Source organism: Bipolaris maydis, assembly GCF_028858645.1.
Source record: "Bipolaris maydis strain C4 unplaced genomic scaffold PSV08scaffold_1, whole genome shotgun sequence".
NCBI lineage: Eukaryota > Fungi > Ascomycota > Dothideomycetes > Pleosporales > Pleosporaceae > Bipolaris > Bipolaris maydis.
The window spans coordinates 3,183,539-3,208,460 of NW_027093857.1; the positions used below are offsets into that span (position 1 = coordinate 3,183,539).

The following is a 24,922-nucleotide window of genomic DNA, read 5'->3' on the forward strand; positions in this document are numbered from 1 at the left end:
CAAGCTGAGTAGAGTCCGACTATTTCAGGTCAACTACGGACATACGAGTATAGATGTGTTGGTGTCACCTGGCACGTCTCCATCGAATCATTGACCGACGGTCAGCCTCCGCATCCAAGATGTCGTCGAATGCTTCACCTTAGTGTCTTCGCGTCATCTTGCGGCTATTCACCCCTACCAGAACTTCTAGTCTGGCCATCGCACAGAGTCAGATCAACTCACCAGGCATTCGCGAGGCCACTAGCCGTCCATGACACCGGTCAGCCCCCTGTGGAGGCGCCTGCAGCGGCATGCACCTGGCTTGCCTTGCCTTTGGCTGTTTTGGAGTACCTCTGCTTCTGGTCTGCAATGACGAAGCACTCTTGTCAATTGACAATGCTCGTTTGCCTTTTTTTTTGGCAAACACTTCAAGCTGACTGTGTTGATATGTTCTCTTCTAGCTTTGTTACACAAGATAAACGGTTAATTCCGATCCGATCGCCCTGGCACTTACTAGACGCATGCGGATGTTGCAGCAGCAACCTTGCTCACCCTACCACACAGGGGTCTCTTGGGATCCCCACATAACCATGTGGCAACAGCGCATTATCGTGTGCATTTGGGTCCAACTAATGCGAGGCTACTTTTGCTTGGTTCGGGTGCTGCATCCTCCCACATGCCTCTGTGGCTGCCCTGGCAGCAGGGCATAACCCATAGCTACAGATTCCGCTATGTGTGCAGCCATTGTGCCTGTCCTCGGGGCGTCCGGCGCCTTGCCCTGGCATGGCTGCAACTGTGCCGCCTTACTCTGGTCTTACATACAAAACTGTCCATAACACAGGGCTGACTGTCGTTTGATAACGTTGGAAACCACATGCTGTATGCAAGAGTGCCATAGCCAGAGGTGATTGGCCGCCCGGATATACTTCTGGTAAGCAGTTGACCGTTAAGTTTCCGCGAGAATGAATAAGCCCGTGACTTTCCCAGCGCAACGCATGCGCAAGCTTCTTTCAACTTTTCAGCTAGTCATAAGCCAAAGCCATTTATCGGGGAAAAGTGCCCCGACTCTAGTCTTCCCGCGCGGCTCGGAATATCAAACTGGATTCGGGTTGCCGACTGTGCAAGCTATGGTCCTAGTGACCTGGGCCCTGATTACGTGGTAGACTCTCTGCTTCCAAAAGAAGCTTTACCGGTCATGTCGCATTGTGGTTCCATGAATAGCCTCGGTAGTATAAAGTTCAAGGTAACCCGCTCCGGTTCTCAGGATTCTTTAGTTCCGCTTCTGATTCATTGTGTCAATCCACTCAACTCTTTGTCAGAAACATATCTATATCATGGCGCCAGCCCTGTTGCTCGATGAAAGCAGCAGTCCCTGCACAGTGTCTGTTACCGGCGCTTCACCATCGATGGACAGTTGCACTCCGGTAATGGCGGCTTCATGGAATCGTCAGAATCGCCGGAGTCCACTTCTCAAACGTATGGTGAGGAGTGTGCCACTCTGGCTCACGGGTGCGAAAGGAAGCTGGCTATCAGTCACCGATGGTACTAAGACCTGGAAGTTGTTTGATGCTTCCGGTGGGGCTGGAGTGTCCAACATTGGCCATGGCGACAGGCGAGTTCATGAGGCAATCAGGAGACAAGAAGAAACGGGAGTCGCCTACGCAGCTTCTATGAGCTTCGACACAGAGGCAGCGTGGGAGTTTGCAGACTACCTTGTCGAATCGACAGGCGACGAGATGGCTGAGGTGGCCTTTTACAATTCAGGTAATGTGGGTTTGGTAAACATTAGAACCAACAAGCTCACATGAGACAGGCTCTGAGGCTACCGAGGCGGCTAAGAAGCTCGCATATCAGTACCACACCAAGTTGAAGCAAGAAGGTCAGTCTGGCCGACGGTGGTTTATTGCTCGTGATCGATCATATCACGGAGCGACGCTGGGTGCTCTTGAAGTCAGTGGGCACAAGGGACGGAAAGACATGTACAAGCAGATTCTGCCTGACAACACGCAGTTTGTCTCTCCATGCAATCCATATCGAGATATGAAGGATGGGGAGACGGCAGATGAGTATGTTAAGCGGCTAGCAGAAGAGCTTGAGAGCAAGATTTGCGAGCTTGGTGCGGACACGGTGGCGGGCTTTTTTATGGAGCCAGTTGTGGGTGCGGTGAGTTTTGCACTGGGAGTTGGACACCTGGTATAGCGGCTCTGATGACTGACATTGTTACGCAGGCACTTGGTTGCGTCCCCGCATTGCCTGGCTACCTGACGGCCATGAAGAAGGTATGCAAAAAGTACAATGTACTCTTCATCCTGGACGAAATCATGTGTGGCATGGGGCGTACGGGCTACATGCACGCTTGGCAAGAGGAGGGGGTGGTTCCAGATATTCAGCTGGTGGGCAAAGCGCTTGCGGGGGGCTATGCAGCAGTTTCGGCACTGCTGGTTAGTGCAGATATTGTCGACACCCTTGGAGACAGCTGCTTTGCCCATGGACACACATTCCAGAACTTCCCAGCAGCATGCGCCGCTGGCCTGGCGGTGCAGAAGATTGTACACCACGACCATCTTGTGGAGAATGTCAAGGATAAAGGGGACAAGCTAATGAAGAAGTTGGTGGCGCGTCTTGGCGATCATCCTAACGTAGGGAACATACGCGGAGCAGGTCTCTTCCGGGGAGTAAGTTTGGCAGATTGTTCAAGTCGTGGCGAAACTGAGCTGAGTGTTGCAGATTGAATTTGTACGCGATAAAAAGAGCAAGGCGCCATTTGACTCGGAGGCAGCCATAGCGTGGAGAATTCACGAGCAAGGTAGGTTTGCGTGAAGTTGTCATTGGGGCATTGTGGAATGCTGATTTGCGCATACAGGGTTGAAAGACGGATATAATGTCTACGTTTATCCAGGGTCAGGCACCGTTGATGGCGACCGTGGAGACCACATCATTATTGCCCCACCCTTCAACATTACGGACAGCGATGTCGACACGATTGTTGAGAGCGTGGGCAAGCTGGTTTTTGATTTCTTCGAAGATATCAATGGCCCCCCCAAGCTGTAGGTGTGTAGACTATGTTGATGTCGACTGTTGCTATGGTCGAGCGGTGTATATTTGGATGGGTCACTACGAATGATGATGCACGAATTTCCTTCATGTCTGTTTTCCATGGCGGCTGCCATGGCCAGTATCTGGTTTGGAATGACGGACGGGCAGTTGCCAGAAAAAATTTGCATGGGATCGGCTGTTTGAACATGGTGTCTCGAATGGGGGCTGTCTGACTATCGATTGAGAGCGTATTGTATCGTACCGTACTCGAGTACGTAGAGGAGGGTAAACTGTCCTTTTGCGAGTCAGGCTTCTGTCGACACGCTCGTTTAATGACTTTTTTGTGTCTGAGTAGTTATGTCTTGTTATCAATTTGGATACGGGTAGATAGCCAGGAAATTGATCGGCTTTGGCATGGGAAGCAATGCGAAGTGGAGTGCACGGCATTTTGAATGTACTTGGTCGACTGGGGCAATGCAAGCGATGGCCGGGCTTGATATCCACCAATGGGCGGCGTGTCTGGCACGTGCCGAGAGGCAATTGCGCCGCCGCCACGATTGCAGAAAGTCACCCACGACTCAGCCTTGGCGGCTATACCAGCGCTAGGACGCAACAAGGAGGCGCCCAAGAGGGCGCGTCAAGGCGGCTGACAGGCAGCGAATGCACAGGATAGAGGGCCGCGGGCTATTGAGCCGGGAGCTTGGACGGGCTTTGAGAGTGGAAGCAGAAGCGCAGTGGTGGAGGGCGAAGGGCAGACGTTGGACGATGACGTTACTGGGTGCAGTAGCAGAGTGGAGTGCAGCAACCGTGAGGCGAGCAGTGGGTGGGCTGAGTAATGGCTGAGCCAAGCGACACCGATAGGGCATGCTGCTGCACGTCTCACCTCAGCCTATACTCAGGCACATGTGCTGAGGGAGCATTCCCGTTCCTGGATCGGTGCGTGTATGTAGCAGCGGATATAAGAGCAAGAAGGAGAAAGAGGAGGAAAATGGGTGTGTCATGGTCAGAAAAGGGTGTTTTAGCGTTAGTCGAGCTGCGGCAGGGACCGCGCTCGTATTCAGGCATTACAGCGGAAGCGACAGCAGCCAAATCGGGGGCACACGGTAAAGTGTATATATTGGAGCTACATAGTTATATCACATAGTGCTATATATACGACGACGACAACCACGGCCGAACAAACGCATTCGACAAGTTGCTCCCCAGGGCCATCGTGGGGGACATGGTCGGGCCTAAAGAATTATGTGCAGACGCCTATTCTCAACAAAAGACGACTTGGCTGCAAGGTAAGGCTGGTTGGACAAGCAGATGACATGCTCCATGGGCGGCGCAGGACCGTTTGTTTCTCGTGACCATGTTGCGCGCATACCGCTTCACTCTGGCGGCGCCATTGGAGCAGACAGGCGGTGTCTTGTGGGCCGAATTGCTGTGTCCAAGGAGTAGGTAGGCATTAGATGGGTAGGCTTCTCTAGATGGGCAGAGAGCCGCACGGCTTGTTCTCCGTCTCCTGTGGGCTGGGCATCTGGACGTGTGCGACGGTTTCAAGACGGAGCCGGAGCCGGAATTATGTTCATGTGTAGATGGATGGATTCACGGATGGGTCGTGGATGGATGGACAGAGCAGCAGATGACTGGGTGCCCCCCCTCGGGCTATGCCTGTAGAGTCGCAAGCTCAAACTCTGACCTGCCCAGCCCGTCGTCCTGGCCTGGCTCGAGGGTGGCGCGAGACGCGAAAGAGAGACGGTCGCTGGCGTGCCGCGAAAGCGAATGACGACCAAGTGGACCGCACAGGCCCGGCTTCTCACCACAGACTCCGCAAGTGTCATCTCGACCTTGGCTGCCCTCCGTCTGGCGACCACGACGCTTTTCTGCCTTTTGCTTGGGCATGTGTGACTACAGCCTTTGTGCCTCGCCCCTCGCCCTCTGCTGCCACCACACACCTCCCCCATCACAGCCCGCCCGCCTGACGCCGCTCTGGCCCACGCACTCCCTCCAAGCGACGTGAAGGCCCTTTCTTCTCCGCACCCCCGGAGCCTCTGAGCGAGAGAGAGAGAGCGCCCTCGACTGGCCAGGCCTGCCGCCATAGCACCCGCACCCACCACCACCACCACCAACACCACGCCCGCGCCCTCGAGTGCATCGCCTTCTGCGCTGCCTCCTGGTCGCCCGTCTCGCCGTCCTCGCTCCCGCTGCTCGCCTGGCAGTGCTCGCATCCAGGGCTGCCCTGCGCCGTCCAGCAGCCTCGTCGACGTGCTTGACCCGCTAGGCTGCGCACAGCGAAAGCAGCGTCACGACGTCGCTTCTCGAATGCCCCGGGACGACGGCCCAACCATGTCTACGCCCTCCACCGCCACGGCCACACTCCCGCCCCATCATCAGTTTTATTCGCACCACCACGCTTACCAGCCAAACATCTCCAATGCCCAGGTTGCCAACGGCTCTGGTCGGATAGGCAATTCGCTCTACAACGGCTACGCTAGCGGCTCCTCGACCTCTGACCTGCGCCGAACCGCTGCATCTGCAACTGCAACTGCCCACAACAGACAACCCCCCCAGCTGCCCCCCATCCCTCACCCAGCCCCGATCGACATGAGCGCGACCGACGCCGGCTCGGCTCATCGACGCCGGAACCCGGACTGGGCCGACTTTTACAAAAACGGCATCCCCAGAGAGGTCATTGTTATCGACGACGACGACGACGATGATGCTGCTGCACACGCTGCCACAAACTCGTCGGCGCGCCATGCAGACAAGAAGCGCAAAACGACCGCGTCGACGGCCTACGACCCCGTCTACAACCAGCACACCTCGTACTCGACCACCCAGACGCCCTACTACGACTCGCCCAACCACTCGCTGTCCACCGACCGCACAACCTCTGCCCTCAACACCACTGCGCCCACCTCGCTCGGCTCCCAGGTCAGCAACGGCCACAACATCTCGCCCCACGACACCACGGCCGCCGGCCAGAAACGCAAGCGCACACGCGCCGTGGTCCAGGACGAAGCAAAGCAGGCCAAGCGACGAGAGTTAGACCAACATGACGACCCCTTTAGCCTCTACCAGCCACCGCCCAACCCAGTCATCAAGGCCAAAGATGTTTATGTCCAGGTGATCCAAGACGTAAGTCACACACACACACACACCCGCCTCTTGTTTCAAAACACCAGATACTGACGCGACCCAGAAATCATACAACAAAGACCAAAAGGTCGACGATGAAGACGGCCACTACATTGTAGTCCCAGATGCCGACCTTACTGAGCGATGTACGTTGTTCTCACACCGCCATGTGTTACCGTGGATGCTAACACCTGACCAATAGATCAAATCACAAAGCTACTCGGTCAGGGCACGTTTGGCAAAGTCGTCCAGGCCTACGATAGACGAAAAGGCACAAACTGCGCCATCAAAGTCATCAGATCTGTGCCCAAGTACCGAGACGCCAGCCGTATCGAACTGCGAGTGCTGTCAACACTGGCTTCCAACGATAAGCACAACATCAACCGATGCATACACCTGCGAGATTGCTTCGACTACCGAAACCATATCTGCATTGTTACTGACCTCTATGGCCAAAGTGTGTTTGACTTTCTCAAGTCCAACGGCTTTGTGCCATTCCCCAGCTCTCACATCCAGAAATTTGCCAAGCAGCTCTTTACCAGCGTTGCCTTCTTACATGATCTCAACCTGATCCACACGGACTTGAAGCCAGAGAACATCTTGCTTGTCAACAACAACTACCAGACTTTCACGTACAATAGAACTGTACCGTCATCGTCTACCACGGTCAATAGGACGGCACGACATCGCAAGGTCCTCCTTGACCCGGAGATCAGACTCATCGACTTTGGATCGGCAACCTTTAATGACGAGTACCACTCGTCTGTTGTGTCAACCCGCCACTACCGTGCGCCAGAGATTATCCTCAACCTAGGCTGGAGCTTCCCTTGCGACATTTGGAGTATCGGATGCATCCTGGTCGAGTTCTTCACTGGCGACGCCCTGTTCCAAACGCACGATAACCTTGAGCATCTGGCCATGATGGAAGCCGTCTGCAGCGGCAAGATTGACCGGGACATTGTACGGGCCGTCTACAAGCAAGACCGTGGATCATCACGCAATTCGGCAAGCTCGTAAGTAGATGCATGCACTGTGCCTAAGAAAGTTTCTTTGCTGACATGAGTAGTGCTGCAAGATATTTTAAGAACTACAAGCTCGACTACCCCAACGCCGAGACCAACAAGGCGTCCAAGAAATATGTCAAAGCGATGAAGAAGCTCCCCGTACGTCCAGCCACAATGCATGACTTGATGACAACTAACATGTACAGGAAACCATCCCTGCCCACACCGACTTCAACAGGCAATTCCTCGATCTATTACGACGCATCTTCGTGTATGACCCCAAGAAGCGAATCACGGCCAAGGAGGCTCTGCAACACCCTTGGTTCAAGGAATCGCTCATGGACGATGGGACAGAAGCCCACAAGATCAAGCTGGAGCGGGAGAAGAAGGCCCGCCGGGCGGAAGAAGAGCGCCGATTCCGTGAACAACAGCGACAGTACTGAGGTGGCCTCGTCTTTGACGTTCTCGGACAGGAACGTCTTTGTATAGTTATCGAGTTCCGCCGTGTTGGTGAGGGATGCAATAATGGCGGTGGTTTTGTCTTTTGCTTCACATCTACCGCATTTACGACAGCGACATGACGCATGGAGAGAAAGGTTTACTCTAGGTCTCATACCGGACTTATTGGCGTTATGTGTGTTCTTTTGTTGTCTTGGATTACCAATTATTCTCCCGTCTTTCCTTTTGTTTGCTTTCCGCGCGCCCACGGAAAAGTATTGTTTTGTCTTGCGCGCTTAGCATAAGAACAAATCTGTATACCACAATGTCTGCACGTGCAGCTTCGGGAGGGTGGCAGGGAAAGCTTGTACTTGAGCGGTGGCTCGAGGGCCACGGTTCGTCGTCGTCGTCATCATCATCATCATCATCATCATCATCATTATCATTACCATCGCGGGGAGAGCGCCATGTTGTATGCACTCTAGACGACACTTGGTGCTATACATGTGGTTGCGTTGTATTATATAGGATTGGAAGAGATGGTGCTAGAGGCACTGTATTGTGTATCACCATAGTTGAACAGGCTGTCTGCAATCAACTGCAAATATGCATTTCTCACTTGTCAGCAATCATCACACACATCTTGTTTCCGTTTGTCCAAGATAGATGATCAAAGAATATAGTAGTATTCGGGAATCATAACCGCTGCCGCCGGAATCATCATTTCCCCCTCATGTCTCACTTATCGGCTCGCAGTCTTCCGCACGCAAGGGTTCCAAACGAAGCGGCCTTAGCGAGGCCCGCCTAGCGCGTGTGTGACCCTTGTTCGTCGTCAGACGCCCTTTGGGGTAAACACACGTCCCCTCTCGGCGCGTGTCGCAAAACATCCCGGTGGGCATTTGCGACAACAGCAGCAACGCGAACGGCAGCAGGGACAAGGGACAAAATGGCGAGCGCAAAGCAGCAGGAGAATATGCTCCTTACCGAGCACTTTACCTGGCCTCCGATTGTATGTGTGATCCCGCAGTGCAAGGTGGTGATAGTGGGGATTTGACCAAGTGTTTGGCGGGGAATGCATGTTTCCCAATTCCTCATGTCATGGTTGCCCAGAAGAGAAAAAAAAAACGATTGCATACGGCGCATGATTCAAGACATTTATCTGACGGTGTAACATCTTCCAGTCCCTAATCGACGACATCATCAACGCCGTTAACGAAGTCCTCTACCGCTGTACCGACTCCTTCGAAACCGGCCTCTCGTCCGCGGACCCAGCCCTACTCGGCTTCGCAGACCTCTATGCCTCGCAAGGTCGCACACCGCAGAAAGACGAAGAAGGCAACAATGTATATCCCGAGGCGCGACTGGAGATTGAAGAAGGAGTCCTGAAACTCGAGACACTCATGGAAAATGCCGTAGACAAGAACTTTGACAAATTGGAGATTTGGACACTGAGAAACGTGTTTGCGCTTGGAAGAGGGAAAGGTGAAGACGAAGGACTGGGAGATTGGGTTAGATTGGGACATTACGAGGTACGTATTCTCTCTCTCCCTCCCTCTCTCTCTATATATATATGCCACCAAGAGAAGCAAAGGCAGACAAAGTTGGGAAATCTAACATAACTCAGAACCTCCAACCCCCCTCCAAAGACAACGCCCTAACCCCTGAATCCCTCTACACCCTCCGCCGCAAACTCCTCGAAACACGTACTTTGCACGCCGCCCTCGTCGCCGAAAAAACCCGCAACGAAGCCCAAATCGCGCGCCTGAAATCCCTCCTTCACCCCCCTTCTTCTTCTTCTTCTTCTTCTTCTTCTTCTTCTTCTTCCACAGGCCCCAAGCGCGAAACACGCAGCTCAACAACAACAGCCACAGAAACACCAAGCAACAACGACAACAACACGGCACCTTTCGCCTTCCTCTCCTCCACCCCCGCAGCACAAGCCCTCGGCATCCAAACCACACCCCCAATAAACGAAAAAGCCACCACTACTTCCCCACCACTAACCACACACACCACATTCACAACAACCCAGCTTCCTTATCTCCGCCAACTCGTTGCATCGCTGAAACCCCATCTCGCTTCTACCTCCTCCTCTTCCTCTTCCGCACCAACAGCAACAGATGCACCACAAGACCGCAGCGCCCAGCGTAGACTCTACATCGAATCCCAGGCCAAGCGCGTGCTGGAGCGCAGGGGCGTGGATACGACGGATGGCGTCGAGGGCGCCTGGGAGGCTGGTGGCACCAGGGTTAGGGGCGACGAAGTTAGGGGGTTGGAGCGCTTGTTTCCCGCGAAGCCGAAGCCGGACGAGGCCGAGGCCCAGGGGGATAAGATGGATTTGAGCTGAGTTGAGCTGAGCTGGTGGGCGGGGGGGGGGGGGGGGGGGGGGGGGATTATTAACGATTTTTGCTTCTCTTACGTGAGTGCGGGAAGGAAGGCGTATGGTGTACGAATCAGACTTGTATGACTTGTTGTTTTTTTCCTAGAGAAAGAAGAATGATTGCATGTTTCTTGAATATGTATAGATTGGCGATTAAGTCCTGGTATACTGGGGGTTTTTCTTAATATGTTTTTTTTTTCATATGCTACTACGTACATGACATGCCTCATGTCGTTACATGATTGACGTTTTACATAGGTACACCATTCATATCGTTGTCATAAGGCATCCATCATCCCCCTTCCACTTTTCATTCGACCTTACCCCTATACACCATTCAGTCCCATCTCAATACTCGACAAGCTTGATCCTCTGCAGCAATTCCTCAGGCAATTCGTTCTGGCTCACAATCCCCATCCTAAGCGCATCCCCCCAGACAAACATTGCTCGGTCATTAGCATACTGCAAGTAATCGAATTCCTCCTCGTCCTGCGACTTGAAAAGGTCAGCATCATTTTCCATCTGCGCCTGCGCCTGTATCTTTGCCGCCGTTTCTTCACTCACTGTCCCCGTGCTCTTTTGCTCTGCTTTAGCTGCGGCTTCCAGCTCGGCAGTTGCGCTGTCTAGCGTTGCTGCCTCTGCGCTTGGGTTGGCGCTTGTCTTGTTGTCTTCGCTCTCCTCGTCGAAGTTAGGGAGGCCCGGGATGTGTGCTTGGACTATGCCCCAGGCAACCCACATGGCGGAGTTGGCGAGACGCCAGAGTTTGGTCTCTGCTAGGAGGCGGCGCGTTTCCTCTTCAATTTGTCGCTCGTACTGGGCCTCTTGCTCTTGATACTTTTCGCCTGGAGGAGCTCGCGAGTCGAGCATAAAGGCGGAGATGCTGCTTGGGGCAGCTGTTGCTGCTAGAGCAGTCGTACTACCGGAAGAGGGAAGCGGTCCAAGGTGTGGTGTAGGGGGATTGGACGTGTATCCGCCACTAGCCTTGTACGAAGGGTTGTGCATCAAGTACGCCCGGATGAAACGATGCTGCTCTTCGATTGTTGGGTAATACTTAGTGTTGCAACGCCAGGGAGCTTCTACATCGTGGTAATTATACGTCCATTCCGTCTGAAACATCATGTCAGCTTGTCCTTGCATCATGGCGATGCCCAACGGGCACCGAATTAAGAGTTGATAAAACGGATAAAGCTTACGAAGTGATTGGCAAATTCCAACCCAGGAAGATTGGCGTTTGCATATTCGAAATCAATAACCACCAGCTGCTTGTGCTGATTTGCCGGTAGCATCAGTGGCGACTCGCCTTCTGGCATCATGCGAAGGATGTTTCCATACTGGGTCTGTAATCGAATTAGATTATACCATTTTCACTTCGCATTGTAACTCACGTCATTATGGGCAAAGACCATGCGCTCATTGATCTTATCAAGACCGCCATACTGATCTTCTAGCCACTTCCGGTACTTGTAAATCATTTGCTTGAACATGGGCCACTCGGCACCGCAAACATATCCTCGCCTCTTCCATTTGTCTGAAGAGGCTCTGGAGAGGTCCTGGCTACTCTCGCGGATCTGTTGATCCAACCAGGTCACAATGTGTTCGCAGCGATTGACCCACTTGTCCCAGTTTTGCCAAACAAACGGACCAGCCTCTCGCTCTTTTTTCAGCAAATCAATGCCCTCATGAAGTTCTCGCATACGCTTTGCGATCTGTACCGAGGTTTCTGGGTTACGTAGCTCCTTGGAAGTAAGTGGTTCGGCATGCAGAAACTCTTCAAATCGACCATTGCCAAAAGTACCGAGCAAGCGTGGACCAATACGTTTGCGGGCAAGTCGCGTCAAGATCTGTAATTCCGACTCTCGGTCAATCAGGTGTTCTACCTGTGGACCATAGATACGAAGCAAAAGCTTGCTGAAAGAAATGTTAGACAAAAGCTAAGTGAACTGCAACAAGACTTACGGTGGAGGATTCCTGGGCTTTGGTGGGCCATCTTCACTCTGCTCGGGAACCGGTAGATTCTTAGGAGGAGATACGACGTAAACAGCGTTTGTAAGCGCACCGCTCAATCTTTGTACACTGATTTCGTTGCTCAGCTCGCTGGGCACCTTCCTCCATCCCTTCAACTTCAATGTGTGAGTAAGACGAAGGATTTCAGCTCGAAATTTGGACCAAGCCTCTTTTTCCTTGTCCGCTACATCAACATTGGACTCGGCTCCAGGCTCATCGACGTTGTATGCCATGGTCTTTGAATTGTCCAAAGTGGCTTCACAACTAGGGACGAGCTGATCTACCGACTCAAAGTAGTCCGAATCAAGAGAAATTGCAGAGTGTCGCTTCAAGCCAATGGATGACCTGTGCAAGTGGTGATGGCGCTTCTTGGCTTCGGAAAGCTTCAAGGCCATGTTCTTTTCGAGAATTTGTGCCAGTTGAGTAAGTGCATCCTCGCCATGGGAAGAGTCAGAGTCGCTCCTGTGATGAGAGATGGACTTGTCGAGTGTCTCTGCTGCAGCGCTCTCGGATTCATGGTCAGTGACACCAGCTTTGGCAGCCTTGCGTCTTGCCCTTCGTGCATGGCGCCGGCTTCGCTCCTGCTTGAGCCAGGTGCCGACCTGTTTCAACAGGTTCTCGTGGGCTTGGTGACTATGAGAAGCCGCATCAATTGAGCCTTCTGGAAGTAGCGAGGTCAAGGCCGTGCTGGCGTCGGGCACTCCAGATTTGGATGATCCTTCGCGTTCATAGGAAGGACGCCCGGACAGGCGCTTTTTACTGACACTTGTTGGAAAGTGTCTAGGAGGCTTGTCAAGATCCAGGTAATCTTTTTGGTCGAGCTCCTTGTTCTTGCCGATGATCAATGGGGAAATTTTGCTGTCATCGGGAAAGGATACGGCTGCACATGTATAGTAAGCAACTGCGCTGGATGTGGATCGCTTGCAAAGTGCAGATCTGTACGAAGAGAGTACAGTCTCTGTTCCCAAGCGCCGTGCATTTCATGTAAGCTACCTGAGAAGCTAGAATACAGCCACACGTGTGTTAGGGAACACCTAAAGCCTAGGCGCCTTCAAGACCGCGGAGTGATTGTTGCACATGAACCGAGCACCGGCCAAACCCCATACCCCACCATACATACAACGCAACAAAGTGATGGGGTGTGCGTGCAACCAAGAAACAAGAGAGTGACCGACTAACCTTTGCTTGAGTGTGGCGATGGACCGTCTTCCAAAGTGGTGTTGCGAGAGAGGGCTAGAGAGTCGCTTGACTGTGGGCCAGCGGGCTGTTGGGCCTGCCAATTGGAAGAAGTGGCCATGGTCTGGTAATGGCCGAGGGGAGTCTGGAGCAGTCCGGCTGGGTACGTAAGCCGGATCGGCGAGGGAGATAGCAAAAGTGTTGGGAACCCTGTCCCCAAGGCGTGAGAGAGTCTGTGACAACAGCCGCTTCCAAATGGTGGCAGGAGGATTGGGCCGCTTGGTGGGCGGGCGTTGTGTGTGAGTGTTATCGATACCCAGGCCAGGCAGGGCAGGCAGGCAAGAACAGGATACGCGAGTAAGGGGTCCACGTGCCAAGCTGATTGGCAGTCAGGATCAGTTGGGCAGACCGACGAGCAGAGGGAGCGTCATGGCATTCACAGCGACGGGGCTGCAGAGAAACCACCAAAACACGCATCGAACCCATTGAGACTCGGGGCGTCATGGCCATGGCGAGCCCAAGGTGCATCCCGGCGCCTCCCATGCTGCGCGCCGTCTTGACGAGGTTCCATGTGTGGTGGTGGGCTTGGCAGTGTACGAACGGCCAAACCACAACGAGATAAGCAAGCAAAACACCAGTGGACAGAAAACCGGCAATGTGGAATGTGACGAAATTCAGTACGTAGTGCACACGTGGCCAAGCCGCCTTGGGGCCGTCTATTGTGGTAATGAGCAACAAATCCAACTAATAAAATACTCGTACAGTGCAAGTGCAGCGTTACAATCCACATGCAGCCCGCTTTTGGACGTGGCGACGGAGCCGTGCAGAGGCCTATCTAAGGCCTACGACCTACGTCACAACGCGTAGGAAAACGCCAAAACACCAAAACGCCGCGCTGTACCAAACACAAGATCCCTGTTTTCGCCATGCACTCAAGTATACAATTTCCTTGCTTGTGCCACATGCGCACCCTGGCGCCTGTTTGGTCTCCCGCTCTGCTCGTTCATGTTGCCCATTCGACGGTTTCCAATGCAAGCATGACCAATAGCAGAGTCGATGGCAGAATCCATACCACATAGCTCTGAAACAGGATCCGCGACATGGCGCCCATGTACACATTGTTGATCTGGCAGATCTGCGCCAGTTGAAGCGCGCTAGGTGCGCCGCTGAGAAGGAAGCAGACAACAATGAAAATCGGGTCGTCGAGGATGCTGACAGGCACGTACTTGGCAGTCAGGGCCAGCATTGGTGCCATGAGGAGCGTTGGGATGAGCATGCGACTGATAAGTGAGGCAATGACCAACTTCCTCTCTACGCTGGGGTCCTCGATTGAGTTTTGGTCCTCCTTTGGCAGCGTGTTGCGAGCAAGATTGGCGCCCAGGACAACCAGAATCAGGGGCACCGCCACTTGTCCGCTTTGATTTACAGCGCGCGTAACCGACGTGTTGATGAATGTTCCAGGCGTGAAGAACAAGCGTTGTAGCGGTGGAATAGAGGCGACCAAGATGGCAATCAGCATGGCCCAGAGCGGAGGGTTCATAAAGTCCCACACGCCCCTGGCGAACTTGGACAAGCCCGAACCAAGCTTGGACAGCGGTCCTTGGAGCCATTTGGGCAAGCTGTTGAAGACGCGGTGGCCAGCACGTGTCGTTGACACAGATACTGAAGTGGCCGAGCGTTGCAGTGCCAGACGAGCCCGCGTGGGCATACCCTTGATGCCCTTGGGCGCGTCTTGCTGTTTCTGGTGAGCTGCGAGCACGCCATTGAGGTGTCCGTTTGCGAAAGTGCCCTTGGGGCTTCCGCTCATGTCGCCAGCTCCAGGGACTGTTGCATTGCCATTGGTGGGTGTAATGAATAGGGCCGCCGCTTGAGCCTGGCCACGGTTGAAAATGGAATCTGAGTCTGAATCGCTGCAGTCGGCAGAGGTGGCATAGCTCGTGACATTTCCAGATTCATAGTCAGAATGCGAGTCGTCGAGCAGGCGCTGCGTCTCGTCGTCGCTGTACTCTCCGCTCTCGAGGGCATGGTTTCTTCCCTCATCGTCCTTGTAAGCGCTGGCTGGGGCCAAGAGCACGTTGAAGCCCCAAGTCCACCGCACGAGCTGACCGAGCTGCTGGAAGATGAGGAGGTAGAGGATACCGCGAGCACCGACTTCATTGTCGTTATCGCCCGGTATTCTGTCCCAGTGGAGGCCGCGGAGTGTTTTGGAGAGGGAGATAACGAGGGAGATTGGCAGCGAGTTGGAGTTACCAAAAACCTGAGAGTGTCAGTTTGCGCCGGATCACAATGGATTGTAAAGGTAGACGTACTGCCATGGCGACGACAAAGTTGGAGGCCCTCTTGTTGAACTTGAACATGCGCGAGACGGCGAGGGCGGCAATGTAAGATATGAGCGTCTGGACGACGAAAATGACGGGAATGACTGCCAACTCGGCCAATTTCTCCGCCGTCAATTGAGAGGCGAGTTTGGTGAAGACTGCAAGGCGGAGGGTCAGGTCGAGTACGGGCAGATAAGGAGGCCGTCACTCACTGAGGCAAGGCGTGAACAATTGAGTGTTGAGATTGGCAAGAAACTTTTGGCTGTCTGCGTCGAATTGGCCCATTCGGGCGACAACATAGCCCGGCGCGCTCACACAGACGACCTCCATGACGGCCTCGAAGACGAGGAGGGCCAGATTGGCAAAGTCGGGATGCGAGGGATGGGCATTTTGGAGCGAGGCGAACATGGCGCCGGTGACGGAGTCTTGGGACTGGGAGGTGAGGGCGACAAAGGGAGAGGAGGAGGAGAGGGAGCGCAGGCGCAAGGCCATGGGCGGGGAGAAGAAGGACATGGCGAAGCAAGCGTGGGGTGTCGAGGCAGCAATCAGTGGCATGGAGGCGGAAACGGTCCAGGTATATCATGAAGCGCAGACTGTCTTGGCTGCCGGGACGCGCTACCAAAGCGACCAGGACGTCACGGCCGGGCGCCCGCTCAGTCCGCCTGAGTGCAGGTTCAACCGAACGAGCCTGGTTAAGCGTGTTTGGGCGTGTCTGGGACGTGTCGGGGCCCTGCATGCTGCAGAAACATGGCGCCGCCGGCCATGGCGGGCGCAGTCGGAGGCGATGGCGAGGAGAGCATCCACGCCGCCTGGCCAACCAGCTGCCTCTGCCTACACAGTACTGCACTACGCCTGCATCGAGCGACATGGCAACTCTGCACGCATCTACCGACGTACTACGTCCACCACCACGACTGTCGCTGCGCCACACATGCAAGACCGCCCGCCGCCGCTCCAGACGCCTGGGCGCGCCGGCCCTGCGCATCCATCATCGGGCCCTGGGCGCGCGCATCGGCCCTTTGTCTGGACGTGGTGGGCTCTGCGCGCTGCACTTTGCCTCCTGCTGACTGCGCATCCGACAACCAGCCAGAGCATCCGTCTGCATCGCCTCTCCTCAAGCCTGCCTGGCGAGCCAGGTGTCGCCGCGCGTGCCCTTGGCCTCTGTATGCACCTCCTCCCGCTGCTGTCGTGTGTGAACATGTACGTGTGCGCGAACATGCATCCAAACGTGAACGCGTGAATGCACGAATCCATGCAAATCCAGATATGCATGTCTGCAACCCGCATTCTGGCCATCCCAAATCCCCCATGCGAGCGTCTCCGTATCTGCAGCCCGTCTGCCAGTCTCCTCTCCCGTGCTCTCGTGGTGCGTGCACCCAGAGCCTCCACACTGGCGCCATCTTGGTCTCTGCACCATCACGTCACAGCGCGCGAACTTGCACGCTACAACCCACAACCACCACACCTCCACTATCCTCGTCCTCCCCCGGCATCGCCGCCACACTCCCTCTCGCGCTGCCGTCGCAGCTACCCATTCTACTTCTCTGTTGCGCCCGCATCACTATTCCCTCCACCCTCGTTTGCTCCCTCGTCCACCCTTACGTACCCCGCCAATTCAGGCCTGTGACACTCGTCACCCCTTCGCCATGGCAGACTCCAATCCCTCCACCCCGGACGTCGAAGTCGATTCCGACACCGCCTTCGACAGCCCCTCTCCCTCGCCTGTGCCCGCTAGTCCTACGGCCGATGCCTCGTTGCCTGAAGACCCCTCCGCCGAACGCCCCGCCCCGCGAAAAGCCTCCACGGCCACCGCAACTACCAACATGACATCTTCCTCTACGCCCCTCGGCAACATCAATGCCGCCAGAAATCCCCGTCCCGCAAACCCGCCCACCATCTCGAGCAGAGGCAGTGGCCTGAATGTCTCCCAAGATATCCTTGCCAGAATACAAGCAGTGCATCTGGGGCGCAAGGGCGCCCCGCCCACTGGCTTGCCGGGCAGAGGGCCTGCGCCTCAGAGCCCAGGCCCATCCCTCGACAACCGCAACCCAATGTCTCCAGGCGGAAATCCCGGCGGCATCCCCCCCAACTTCCGAATGCCTGCGAGACCACCGACGACTAACTTTCAGTCGGCGCCTGCTATTCCGGGCCGCATGCCCGAACCCAAAAAGTCCATGGCTGAGCGACGCGGTATGCAACTCCCAGGCGGACTGCCTGGCACCAGCCCTGCTGCTCCTCCTGCTGGTAGGAAGAAGCCTGGCCTAACCCTGGGCATGATGAATGGCGGTGACAAGGCTCAAAACGACGCGCAACCGCACAAACAAGAAACCCAGTTCGACCAGTTTTCACAGTACATCGACACCAAGACTGGAAGCTTGAAGTTTGCGGGCAAGGCTATTCTCAACTCAGAGGGTGTGCAGTTTGCTAGCGGAACCACCTTCAACATCTCACTTGACGAAGTCGACACGCTCGACGAGCTTGGCAAGGGTAATTATGGCACAGTATACAAGGTCAGGCATAGCAGACCCCGAATGCGCAAGCCAGGCCAGGGCCTTGCTGGAAACAAGGCTGCGCCAGGCTCGCCGTCTCGCAAAAACTTTGACGAGGAATCGAGTCCTTCGAGCGCAAAGCCTGCTGCAGGCACGGGCATTGTCATGGCAATGAAGGAAATGAGACTGGAACTGGAAGACTCAAAGTTTGCTACCATCATCATGGAGCTGGATGTCCTCCATCGCTGTAGATCGCCTTACATTGTCGACTTCTACGGTGCCTTCTTCCAAGAAGGAGCCGTGTATATTTGCATGGAATTCATGGACGGCGGATCCATAGACAAGCTTTACGCCGATGGTGTACCGGAAGGTGTGCTGAGGAAAATCACTCTGGCGACAACCATGGGCCTGAAATCATTGAAGGATGAACACAACATCATCCACCGCGATGTCAAGCCTACCAACATCCTCGTCAACACAAGGGGCGCTATCAAGATTTGTGACTTTGGTGTGAGCGGCAACCTCGTCGCCAGTATTGCCAAGACCAACATCGGGTGCCAGAGTTACATGGCACCAGAGAGAATATCCTCGGGCGGAATCGCACAAGCAGGTGCCAACCCTGGAGGTGGTACATATAGCGTGCAAAGCGACATCTGGAGTCTGGGTCTGACCATTATCGAATGCGCGCTTGGACAATATCCTTATCCACCTGAGACGTACAACAACATTTTCAGTCAGCTTAGTGTAAGCGTTACAAAATGCCATTGTTTCCGGCAAGCCAATTACTAACTTTCTTTAGGCTATCGTCGATGGCGACCCACCGGATCTACCTGATGAAGGATATTCCGATGCGGCCAAGAACTTTGTACGGGGTTGTTTGAACAAAATCCCCAACCTGCGGCCAACCTATGCAATGTTACTCCAGCACGCATGGCTCGCCCCTCTTGCCAAGCCTGACACCATCACAGAAGAGGATGAAGAAGAGGTTGCGGCTGCGCAAGAAGCTACCCCAGATCAAGCGGCTGGGGACAAAGGACCAGCCCAGGCTATTGAAGTGGTAGAAGACCAAGAAGTTGCGGACTGGGTGAAGGCTGCCCTTGAGAAGCGAAGAAGTGGAAAGATGAAGGGCGTTGAAAAGCCCGCGCTACATGCCGCACCGCTAGATGCAGGAATACAGAGCCCTTCGCAGAATGGCGCAAACGGCTCAGTTGCGGCAGAGTCAGCAGAGGTTGCAGCATAGGTCGTCTGATGTTTCTGTTGAACACAAAAGCCAGACACGGAAATTTGTCGAGGCCTTGTATCTTTCCTCGAGCGGCTGTTGGCCCTTGTGCCTTGGTTAGGAAGAGAAGGCAGTATAGTATGCCATCTTGTACACTTTCGGCGTTGCATCGGCGCATTACTGGGAATGATTGACGTGAAATATTCAAATCAGGGCATTGAGCGTGGAAAATACATGCACCTAGCATAGCATACATCTTATCCAGTTTAATTGGCATCGCATTTGCCCGTGACGAACGTTATGTCTGTGGACTAAATCTCATGACAAATGTGTCTAGTCGACTTTTGCACTTCTGGACAGGTTGCAGTCAAATTGTCAACCACAACCCAACCATGTCTTGTCATATTCTCTGAATTTAGGTTTCTGGCATGTCGCGTCACCCACAATCACATCTTCTTCCATCCTGCTCAAGTGTTCATTCTCCCCCACGCAAATAAAATATCTACATCCTCGAGGTTTGAGTTTCGTCGTGACGTAGTAAATGCGATGGCGCGCTGGCACGTGACGACACGACCCCTGCTTAGCCAAGCGTAATCGCGGCGGCCATGTGTCGTGGTGCGGCGGGAAAGAACACAGTGGTCGGAACAACTTCAATAAGTGGCCACGACTTTCTTTCGTACGCCCCGCCCACGCCTTCTTCGTAATGCCACAGGCCTAGGACACACCCTCCCTCTCTTTCTGCTGCTTGCCAAACTCGAGGCTACCCCGCTATTTCTTCTATTCGCTCTCTCGCAACATCTCCACTTGTCCCTAGGGACAGACATTAAACATGTCCGGCACCGACTACAATTACGATGAGCAGGTAGAGCTTGGATGCGCACAGAAAACAATTCGCCTCTAACAAATTTGCAGGGCCAGTTCTTCCCCTACTTCATCCTCACGGTCACCACACTCGTCACCGTCCCCACCACAATATCATTTCTGAGACCCAGCAAAGGTGCGCATCTTGGTTGTATTACAACATCGCCATACTGACTGTGCTCATAGAACTCGAGAACACTGGAGCGCGCATAGAGTCTGACTTCACTCCCGAACATGCAGATCTCATCCAAGGACAGCGAAAGAAGCAGAAGCGCATGGAAAGGAGGATCAAGCGTGGTCTCGTCATGGTGGGCGGTTGGGCACTGAATGCTGCAATGGTCTACCTCATTCTGGTCACTGCAAGGACGACGCCTGACATTTGGGACCCATACGCGGTTCTCGGTGTATCAAGGGTAAGAGCGTTCTGCCTAGCGCCTTGACTCGTGGATAATTATACTGACTCACAACACAGAGTGCGGATGAGAAGGCGATCAAGAAGCATTACCGAAAACTCTCTCTTTCTTTGCACCCTGACAAAGCCCGCGAGGACCCCGAGAAGAACATTACGCAGCAAACTATCAACGACCACTGGGTTGATGTCACCAAGGCCTTCAAAGCTCTCACTGACGAGGAAATTCGCAACAACTTTCTAACATACGGACACCCCGACGGCAAACAGAGCTTCAGCATCGGCATTGCGCTCCCACAGTGGCTAGTTACCGAGGGATCTGGCAAGTACGTCTTGCTGATTTATGCGCTCGCGCTTGGTGTCATTCTTCCCTACACAGTTGGCAAGTGGTGGTATGGAACCCAGAGGTTGACAAAGGAAAAGGTCTTGGTTGCAAGTGCTGGCAAGATCTTCCGCGACTACGACAACGACCAAGGCGAGACGGGTGTCATCTATGCGCTGAGCAGCGGAGAAGAGTTTAACGACCTCCTTACTGGGCAAAAAGCAGAAAACGGCCTATCCAAGTTGGAGCAGAAGGTTCTTTCTGAGAACTCCGGCTCGCTCATTCCACAAACACTCACATTGAAGGACCGCCAAAAGCTCGATGATCTGGAGGACAGCCGGAGACGCAAGGTTCTAACCTTGCTGTGGGCATATCTTGGCCGTGTTGAACTCGAGGATGAGACCCTAAATGAGGAAAAGTTCGCCGTCGCACCTATCGCATTCCGTTTGAACGAAGCATATGCCGCCATTGCGCTGGCGTATGGCAACACCACGGCAGTCCTATCAGCATACAGGACATCCCAGAATCTCATTCAAGCTCTCCGACCAGGATCCTCCCCACTAGAACAATTGCCTTATTTCACACCTGCTGTTGCAGATGCGGCTGAAGCTGAGCGATCAAGAACACATCTTACCATTCAAGAGTTCATGCAAATCCCAGACGCTCAACGCAAAGCACGCATCGTAAAGTCCGGTCTCCTCTCCCAAGAACAGTACAGCACAGCCATGTCTGTAGCCTCGCAGATTCCTCTATTTCATCTCGAAAAGGCATTCTTCAAGGTTGTTGGCGAGCGATTTGTCACACCCAGCAGCTTAGTCCAGTTCGTACTCAAGGGTCGTTTCATTCCCTCAGGCGCCACCAACGTTCCTGAGGTCAACCCGAAAGATCTTCTTGATATTGATCCTGCGGAAGGCGATGTCGCGGCGATTACGGGACGTAAGAACGACAACACTAGTGACAAACCCATTCAGCCACCTCTAGCACACGCTCCATACTACGCCCGGGATCACGCACCAAGATGGCACGTATTTCTTGCAGACAGCAAACAAGGGCGCATTGCAGTGCCTCCCTTCACATTTTCAACGTTTGACAAGCCAATTCTTGATGAGAGTGGTAAGCCTACATTCAATGTACAAACACTCAAGATGCAATTCGGCGCCCCTCCACAGCCTGGTAGTTATACCTTCGTCATGCACTTGATCTGCGATAGCTATGTTGGCATGGACACCAAGATGGAGGTTACGCTGGTTGTCGAGGACGCCAGCAAAGCCGAACAGGTCGAAGAGGAGGAAGAGATCAGCGAGCCAGAAGAAGGTAAGTTTTTTTCTTTCATGTCCAGGCAACCTGAGCATAATGACTGACACTTGATAGATTCCATTGCTGGCCAGATGCGTCAAATGAAGACTGGTGGTGCGCCAATCAAGAAGCGGAAATCAGCAGCCGATGACTCCAGTGGCAGCGACACCGAGGGTGATGTGGATTCCGAGAGCGAGACTGATACTGACACGGACTCGGACGATGAGTAGATTGTTTTGTTCTTCTAGATGAATTGTAATTCACAGGATATTCTCATGTGCAGACCCAAGCAAGGAGATGGAAGCGAAACGCATAGGCTAACGGCTGGCATTCGTTCCTACTCGGCTTGGGGCCAGCTGCCGTTGCAGGCATTTGCAGGCGTTTTCGGAGACAGGGGCAATTTGTGACTTTAGGGACTACCATGTTATGCTTTTAGATGAAGTTTCTATCGCTAAAGGGGAGGGGTTGAGAGGGACACCAGGCGTGTAGTAAATGATGTGTACATAGGGATGGCATTCGGCAAAATCTCAACCTCATGACTTTTGAAGTTACTTTTCCTTTCTCCTGGAACCACGTATGCTCATGCAGTGTAATAACATGCCAGACAGAAAAACAAAACAGGATTGCACTTGTGCCCAGGTGCAGGGTGGACGCTCTATTTATTGACCAAACTGAATCGACAGCCAAGCATCCGCTCGAACGTCCAAGACACTCGGAACTTAAAAAAAATCTTGTTTAAATTGGCCGACCGACCTGTATGCGCATGCCTTGGGGCCGAATCAGGTCCAAACTGATCGACATTTGCTTAATGCATAGTAATATCCCCATTTTGGGAGCGAGGCTGGGGTTGGTGTTCGCCAAAAGTTCTGTCCCACACGCGTGGGGTTTCAGCGACGTCTCGGCTCCACCTCCTCATCACCACCACCATGGCTTTGTTCTCTACACAGGCTTCTAAACTGACAGGTAGGAAGATTCTAGCGCTCAGAGTCAGTTGGCGTTGGCGGGTTCCCTTCATGTTACAGAATGGACGTGTGAAGGGTGACACTTTGATGACACCACTGGGCGTGGCCATGACATGAAAGACAGGCGTGTTGCTGTCGTCGTAGATGGTAGTAGCAGTAGTACGATGGCTACGAAATCACGTGGAAACGGAGACGACTGATGAGTGTCACGGGACAACGACCAAAGCGTTCTCCCGAGTGCTGTTCTCAGCGTCACGTACTTGTTCATCCCACAACGGCTCCGGAGCAGAGAGTTGTCCCAGCGCCCTTTCCGTTTAGCCGCCTCCGCATTCGGCTCTGTCGCACAGAGCGATCCTTTATCAATCTTAAGCGGGTAGGAGGTGCACCGAACATGGTGTCTCACTGTCGCCAAAGCATGGTCTGCCACACACCCCAGACTACAGTCACGCCTTGGCAGACAGTCGGATATTGAGGCTCCGCTATCCTCAGGCTCTTGAATGTGCCTCAGACAGTAAGGCAAAACTGTCAAGCAAATCTTAGCAGGCATGTCGTTGCACATCGCATTTCTTGGCGGCTGCGGGTGCATTCTTCGCCGGTAGCAAGTGACAATCACGCTACGTGTGTCACACAACGATAGCACAGGGGACCAGGCAGACCACAGATGGACGTTTACTAGGGCATAATCAAGAAAATTCTGCCATGGCGGGAAATGGATAAAAGGTACTCGATGGTCGCGTAAACAGAGAATCATCCTCATCCCACATTCACTCCAAGCCTTCAGCCTTGCTTTTTCTTCCTTCCTTTAATACCTTTCCATTCTTTAGCGACTTTGATAGTCTGCAGCAATCACTCTCTTTGCCATTTTAACAAGATACGTCTGTGACGTTTAATCATCTACAAACTTTAATACCCGCAACTTAAAGTCAAGTCTATTCCAGTCTTTACATTTACTATCAACATGTCTTTCAAGGCCATTGTTACCTTTGTCCTCGCTGCCGGCTTCGTTGCCGCAAAGCCCATCAGCCACCAGTCTGGCCTTAGCCTCGACAGGCGCCAGGTCGACATCAGCTCCGTCATCAACGGCTTCAACCGCAATGATGGCGCCTTCAACTTCATCGACGGTTTCAACAACTTCAACAAGCAGCAAAAGGTCATTCAGATTCAGCAGCAGAACATCCGGGTCGTCGATGACGGCTTCCGCCAGCAAATTGTTCAGCAGATCCAACAGGTCCTCATCGTTGACCAGGTCAACAACGGCTTCAACAACGATCTGAACAACCTCTTCCGCAAGAGCAACTTCCAGAACCAGTTCCGTGACAGCAGAACCGATGTCATCATCGTTCAGGAGATTGTTATTGTCATTGATGATGGCCGTGGCCGCACGCGTGAGCAGAGCTTCTTTGCTCAGAACATCATTGTTGCCAACCGCGGTGGCCGCAACAGGCAGAGCGTCATGATCTTCGATTCCCGCAAGCTCATTGCCAGCGATATTCTTCGCGACAACGCCTTTGACAGGATTGGACGCTTCAATGGCATTGCTGGTGCCACTGGCCCCATTAACGGAGCGCTTCCCCTAAAGACCCGGGGCTACCAAATCTTTGACGAGCGACCCAGCCATGCCAACATTGTCGAGGACCCTGCTGCAATTCTCGGTGGCATCTGGCAGGGTGCAGTTGAGGACCTTCAAAGCAACGATGAGGATGAGAACGATAATAAGCTTAATGAGTCGCTTGCTGCCCAGGAGCTTGGGGAGCTCCTGAAGCAACAGGGTAACTACACCAAGAGCAACAACGATCAGTAGCGCAAGGCTGAAGAGGAGCAGCAGAAGTAGGACGAGCAGAAGAAGCAGGATGAGGCTCAGAAGGCGGCCGAGGAGGCCCAGAAGGCGGCTGATGAGCAGAAGAAG

At 53.7% G+C, this 24,922-nt stretch overlaps 8 protein-coding genes across 8 annotated transcripts; 6 read left to right on the forward strand and 2 right to left on the reverse strand.

Annotated features, from left to right (window-relative positions):
• Positions 1–1,313: 1,313 nt before the first annotated feature.
• On the forward strand, positions 1,314–3,135 carry PSV08DRAFT_358433 (pyridoxal phosphate-dependent transferase; the record flags this gene model as incomplete). Its single annotated transcript, XM_014219987.1, has 5 exons — positions 1,314–1,743; positions 1,793–2,142; positions 2,208–2,654; positions 2,707–2,785; positions 2,843–3,135. The coding sequence occupies 5 exons, from the start codon at positions 1,314–1,316 to the stop codon at positions 3,028–3,030; spliced, it is 1,494 nt and encodes a 497-aa protein (XP_014075462.1). The 3' UTR covers positions 3,031–3,135.
• Positions 3,136–5,322: 2,187 nt separating this feature from the next.
• On the forward strand, positions 5,323–8,017 carry PSV08DRAFT_406860 (kinase-like domain-containing protein; the record flags this gene model as incomplete). The annotated part of the gene is made up of 5 exons (XM_014219988.2): positions 5,323–6,138; positions 6,203–6,284; positions 6,341–7,151; positions 7,205–7,301; positions 7,349–8,017. The coding sequence occupies 5 exons, from the start codon at positions 5,323–5,325 to the stop codon at positions 7,583–7,585; spliced, it is 2,043 nt and encodes a 680-aa protein (XP_014075463.2). The 3' UTR covers positions 7,586–8,017.
• A 430-nt stretch (positions 8,018–8,447) lies between these two features.
• PSV08DRAFT_4367 (Mis12 protein-domain-containing protein) lies at positions 8,448–9,928 on the forward strand (the record flags this gene model as incomplete). The annotated part of the gene is made up of 3 exons (XM_014219989.2): positions 8,448–8,589; positions 8,762–9,109; positions 9,205–9,928. Exons 1-3 carry the CDS (start codon positions 8,527–8,529, stop codon positions 9,925–9,927), a joined length of 1,134 nt encoding a protein of 377 aa, XP_014075464.1. The 5' UTR covers positions 8,448–8,526.
• A 380-nt stretch (positions 9,929–10,308) lies between these two features.
• On the reverse strand, positions 10,309–16,041 carry PSV08DRAFT_214607 (uncharacterized protein; the record flags this gene model as incomplete). The annotated part of the gene is made up of 8 exons (XM_014219990.2): positions 15,671–16,041; positions 15,450–15,616; positions 14,213–15,397; positions 13,144–13,285; positions 11,917–12,844; positions 11,346–11,868; positions 11,154–11,297; positions 10,309–11,067 (listed from the first exon to the last, which is right to left on the reverse strand). The coding sequence occupies exons 1-8, from the start codon at positions 16,011–16,013 to the stop codon at positions 10,309–10,311; spliced, it is 4,191 nt and encodes a 1,396-aa protein (XP_014075465.1). The 5' UTR covers positions 16,014–16,041.
• A 1,063-nt stretch (positions 16,042–17,104) lies between these two features.
• PSV08DRAFT_214610 (kinase-like domain-containing protein) lies at positions 17,105–19,459 on the forward strand (the record flags this gene model as incomplete). Its single annotated transcript, XM_014219991.2, has 2 exons — positions 17,105–18,691; positions 18,747–19,459. The coding sequence occupies 2 exons, from the start codon at positions 17,105–17,107 to the stop codon at positions 19,185–19,187; spliced, it is 2,028 nt and encodes a 675-aa protein (XP_014075466.1). The 3' UTR covers positions 19,188–19,459.
• A 536-nt stretch (positions 19,460–19,995) lies between these two features.
• On the forward strand, positions 19,996–22,620 carry PSV08DRAFT_358438 (Sec63 Brl domain-containing protein; the record flags this gene model as incomplete). The annotated part of the gene is made up of 5 exons (XM_014219992.1): positions 19,996–20,028; positions 20,079–20,163; positions 20,214–20,440; positions 20,500–22,072; positions 22,130–22,620. 5 exons carry the CDS (start codon positions 19,996–19,998, stop codon positions 22,282–22,284), a joined length of 2,073 nt encoding a protein of 690 aa, XP_014075467.1. The 3' UTR covers positions 22,285–22,620.
• Positions 22,621–22,859: 239 nt separating this feature from the next.
• Positions 22,860–23,563, reverse strand: PSV08DRAFT_243078 (uncharacterized protein; the record flags this gene model as incomplete). The annotated part of the gene is made up of 2 exons (XM_066092297.1): positions 22,860–23,184; positions 23,277–23,563. 2 exons carry the CDS (start codon positions 23,561–23,563, stop codon positions 22,860–22,862), a joined length of 612 nt encoding a protein of 203 aa, XP_065950048.1.
• A 411-nt stretch (positions 23,564–23,974) lies between these two features.
• Positions 23,975–24,817, forward strand: PSV08DRAFT_398391 (uncharacterized protein; the record flags this gene model as incomplete). Its single annotated transcript, XM_014219994.1, has 1 exon — positions 23,975–24,817. One exon carries the CDS (start codon positions 23,975–23,977, stop codon positions 24,815–24,817), a length of 843 nt encoding a protein of 280 aa, XP_014075469.1.
• Between the last annotated feature and the right edge of the window lie 105 nt (positions 24,818–24,922).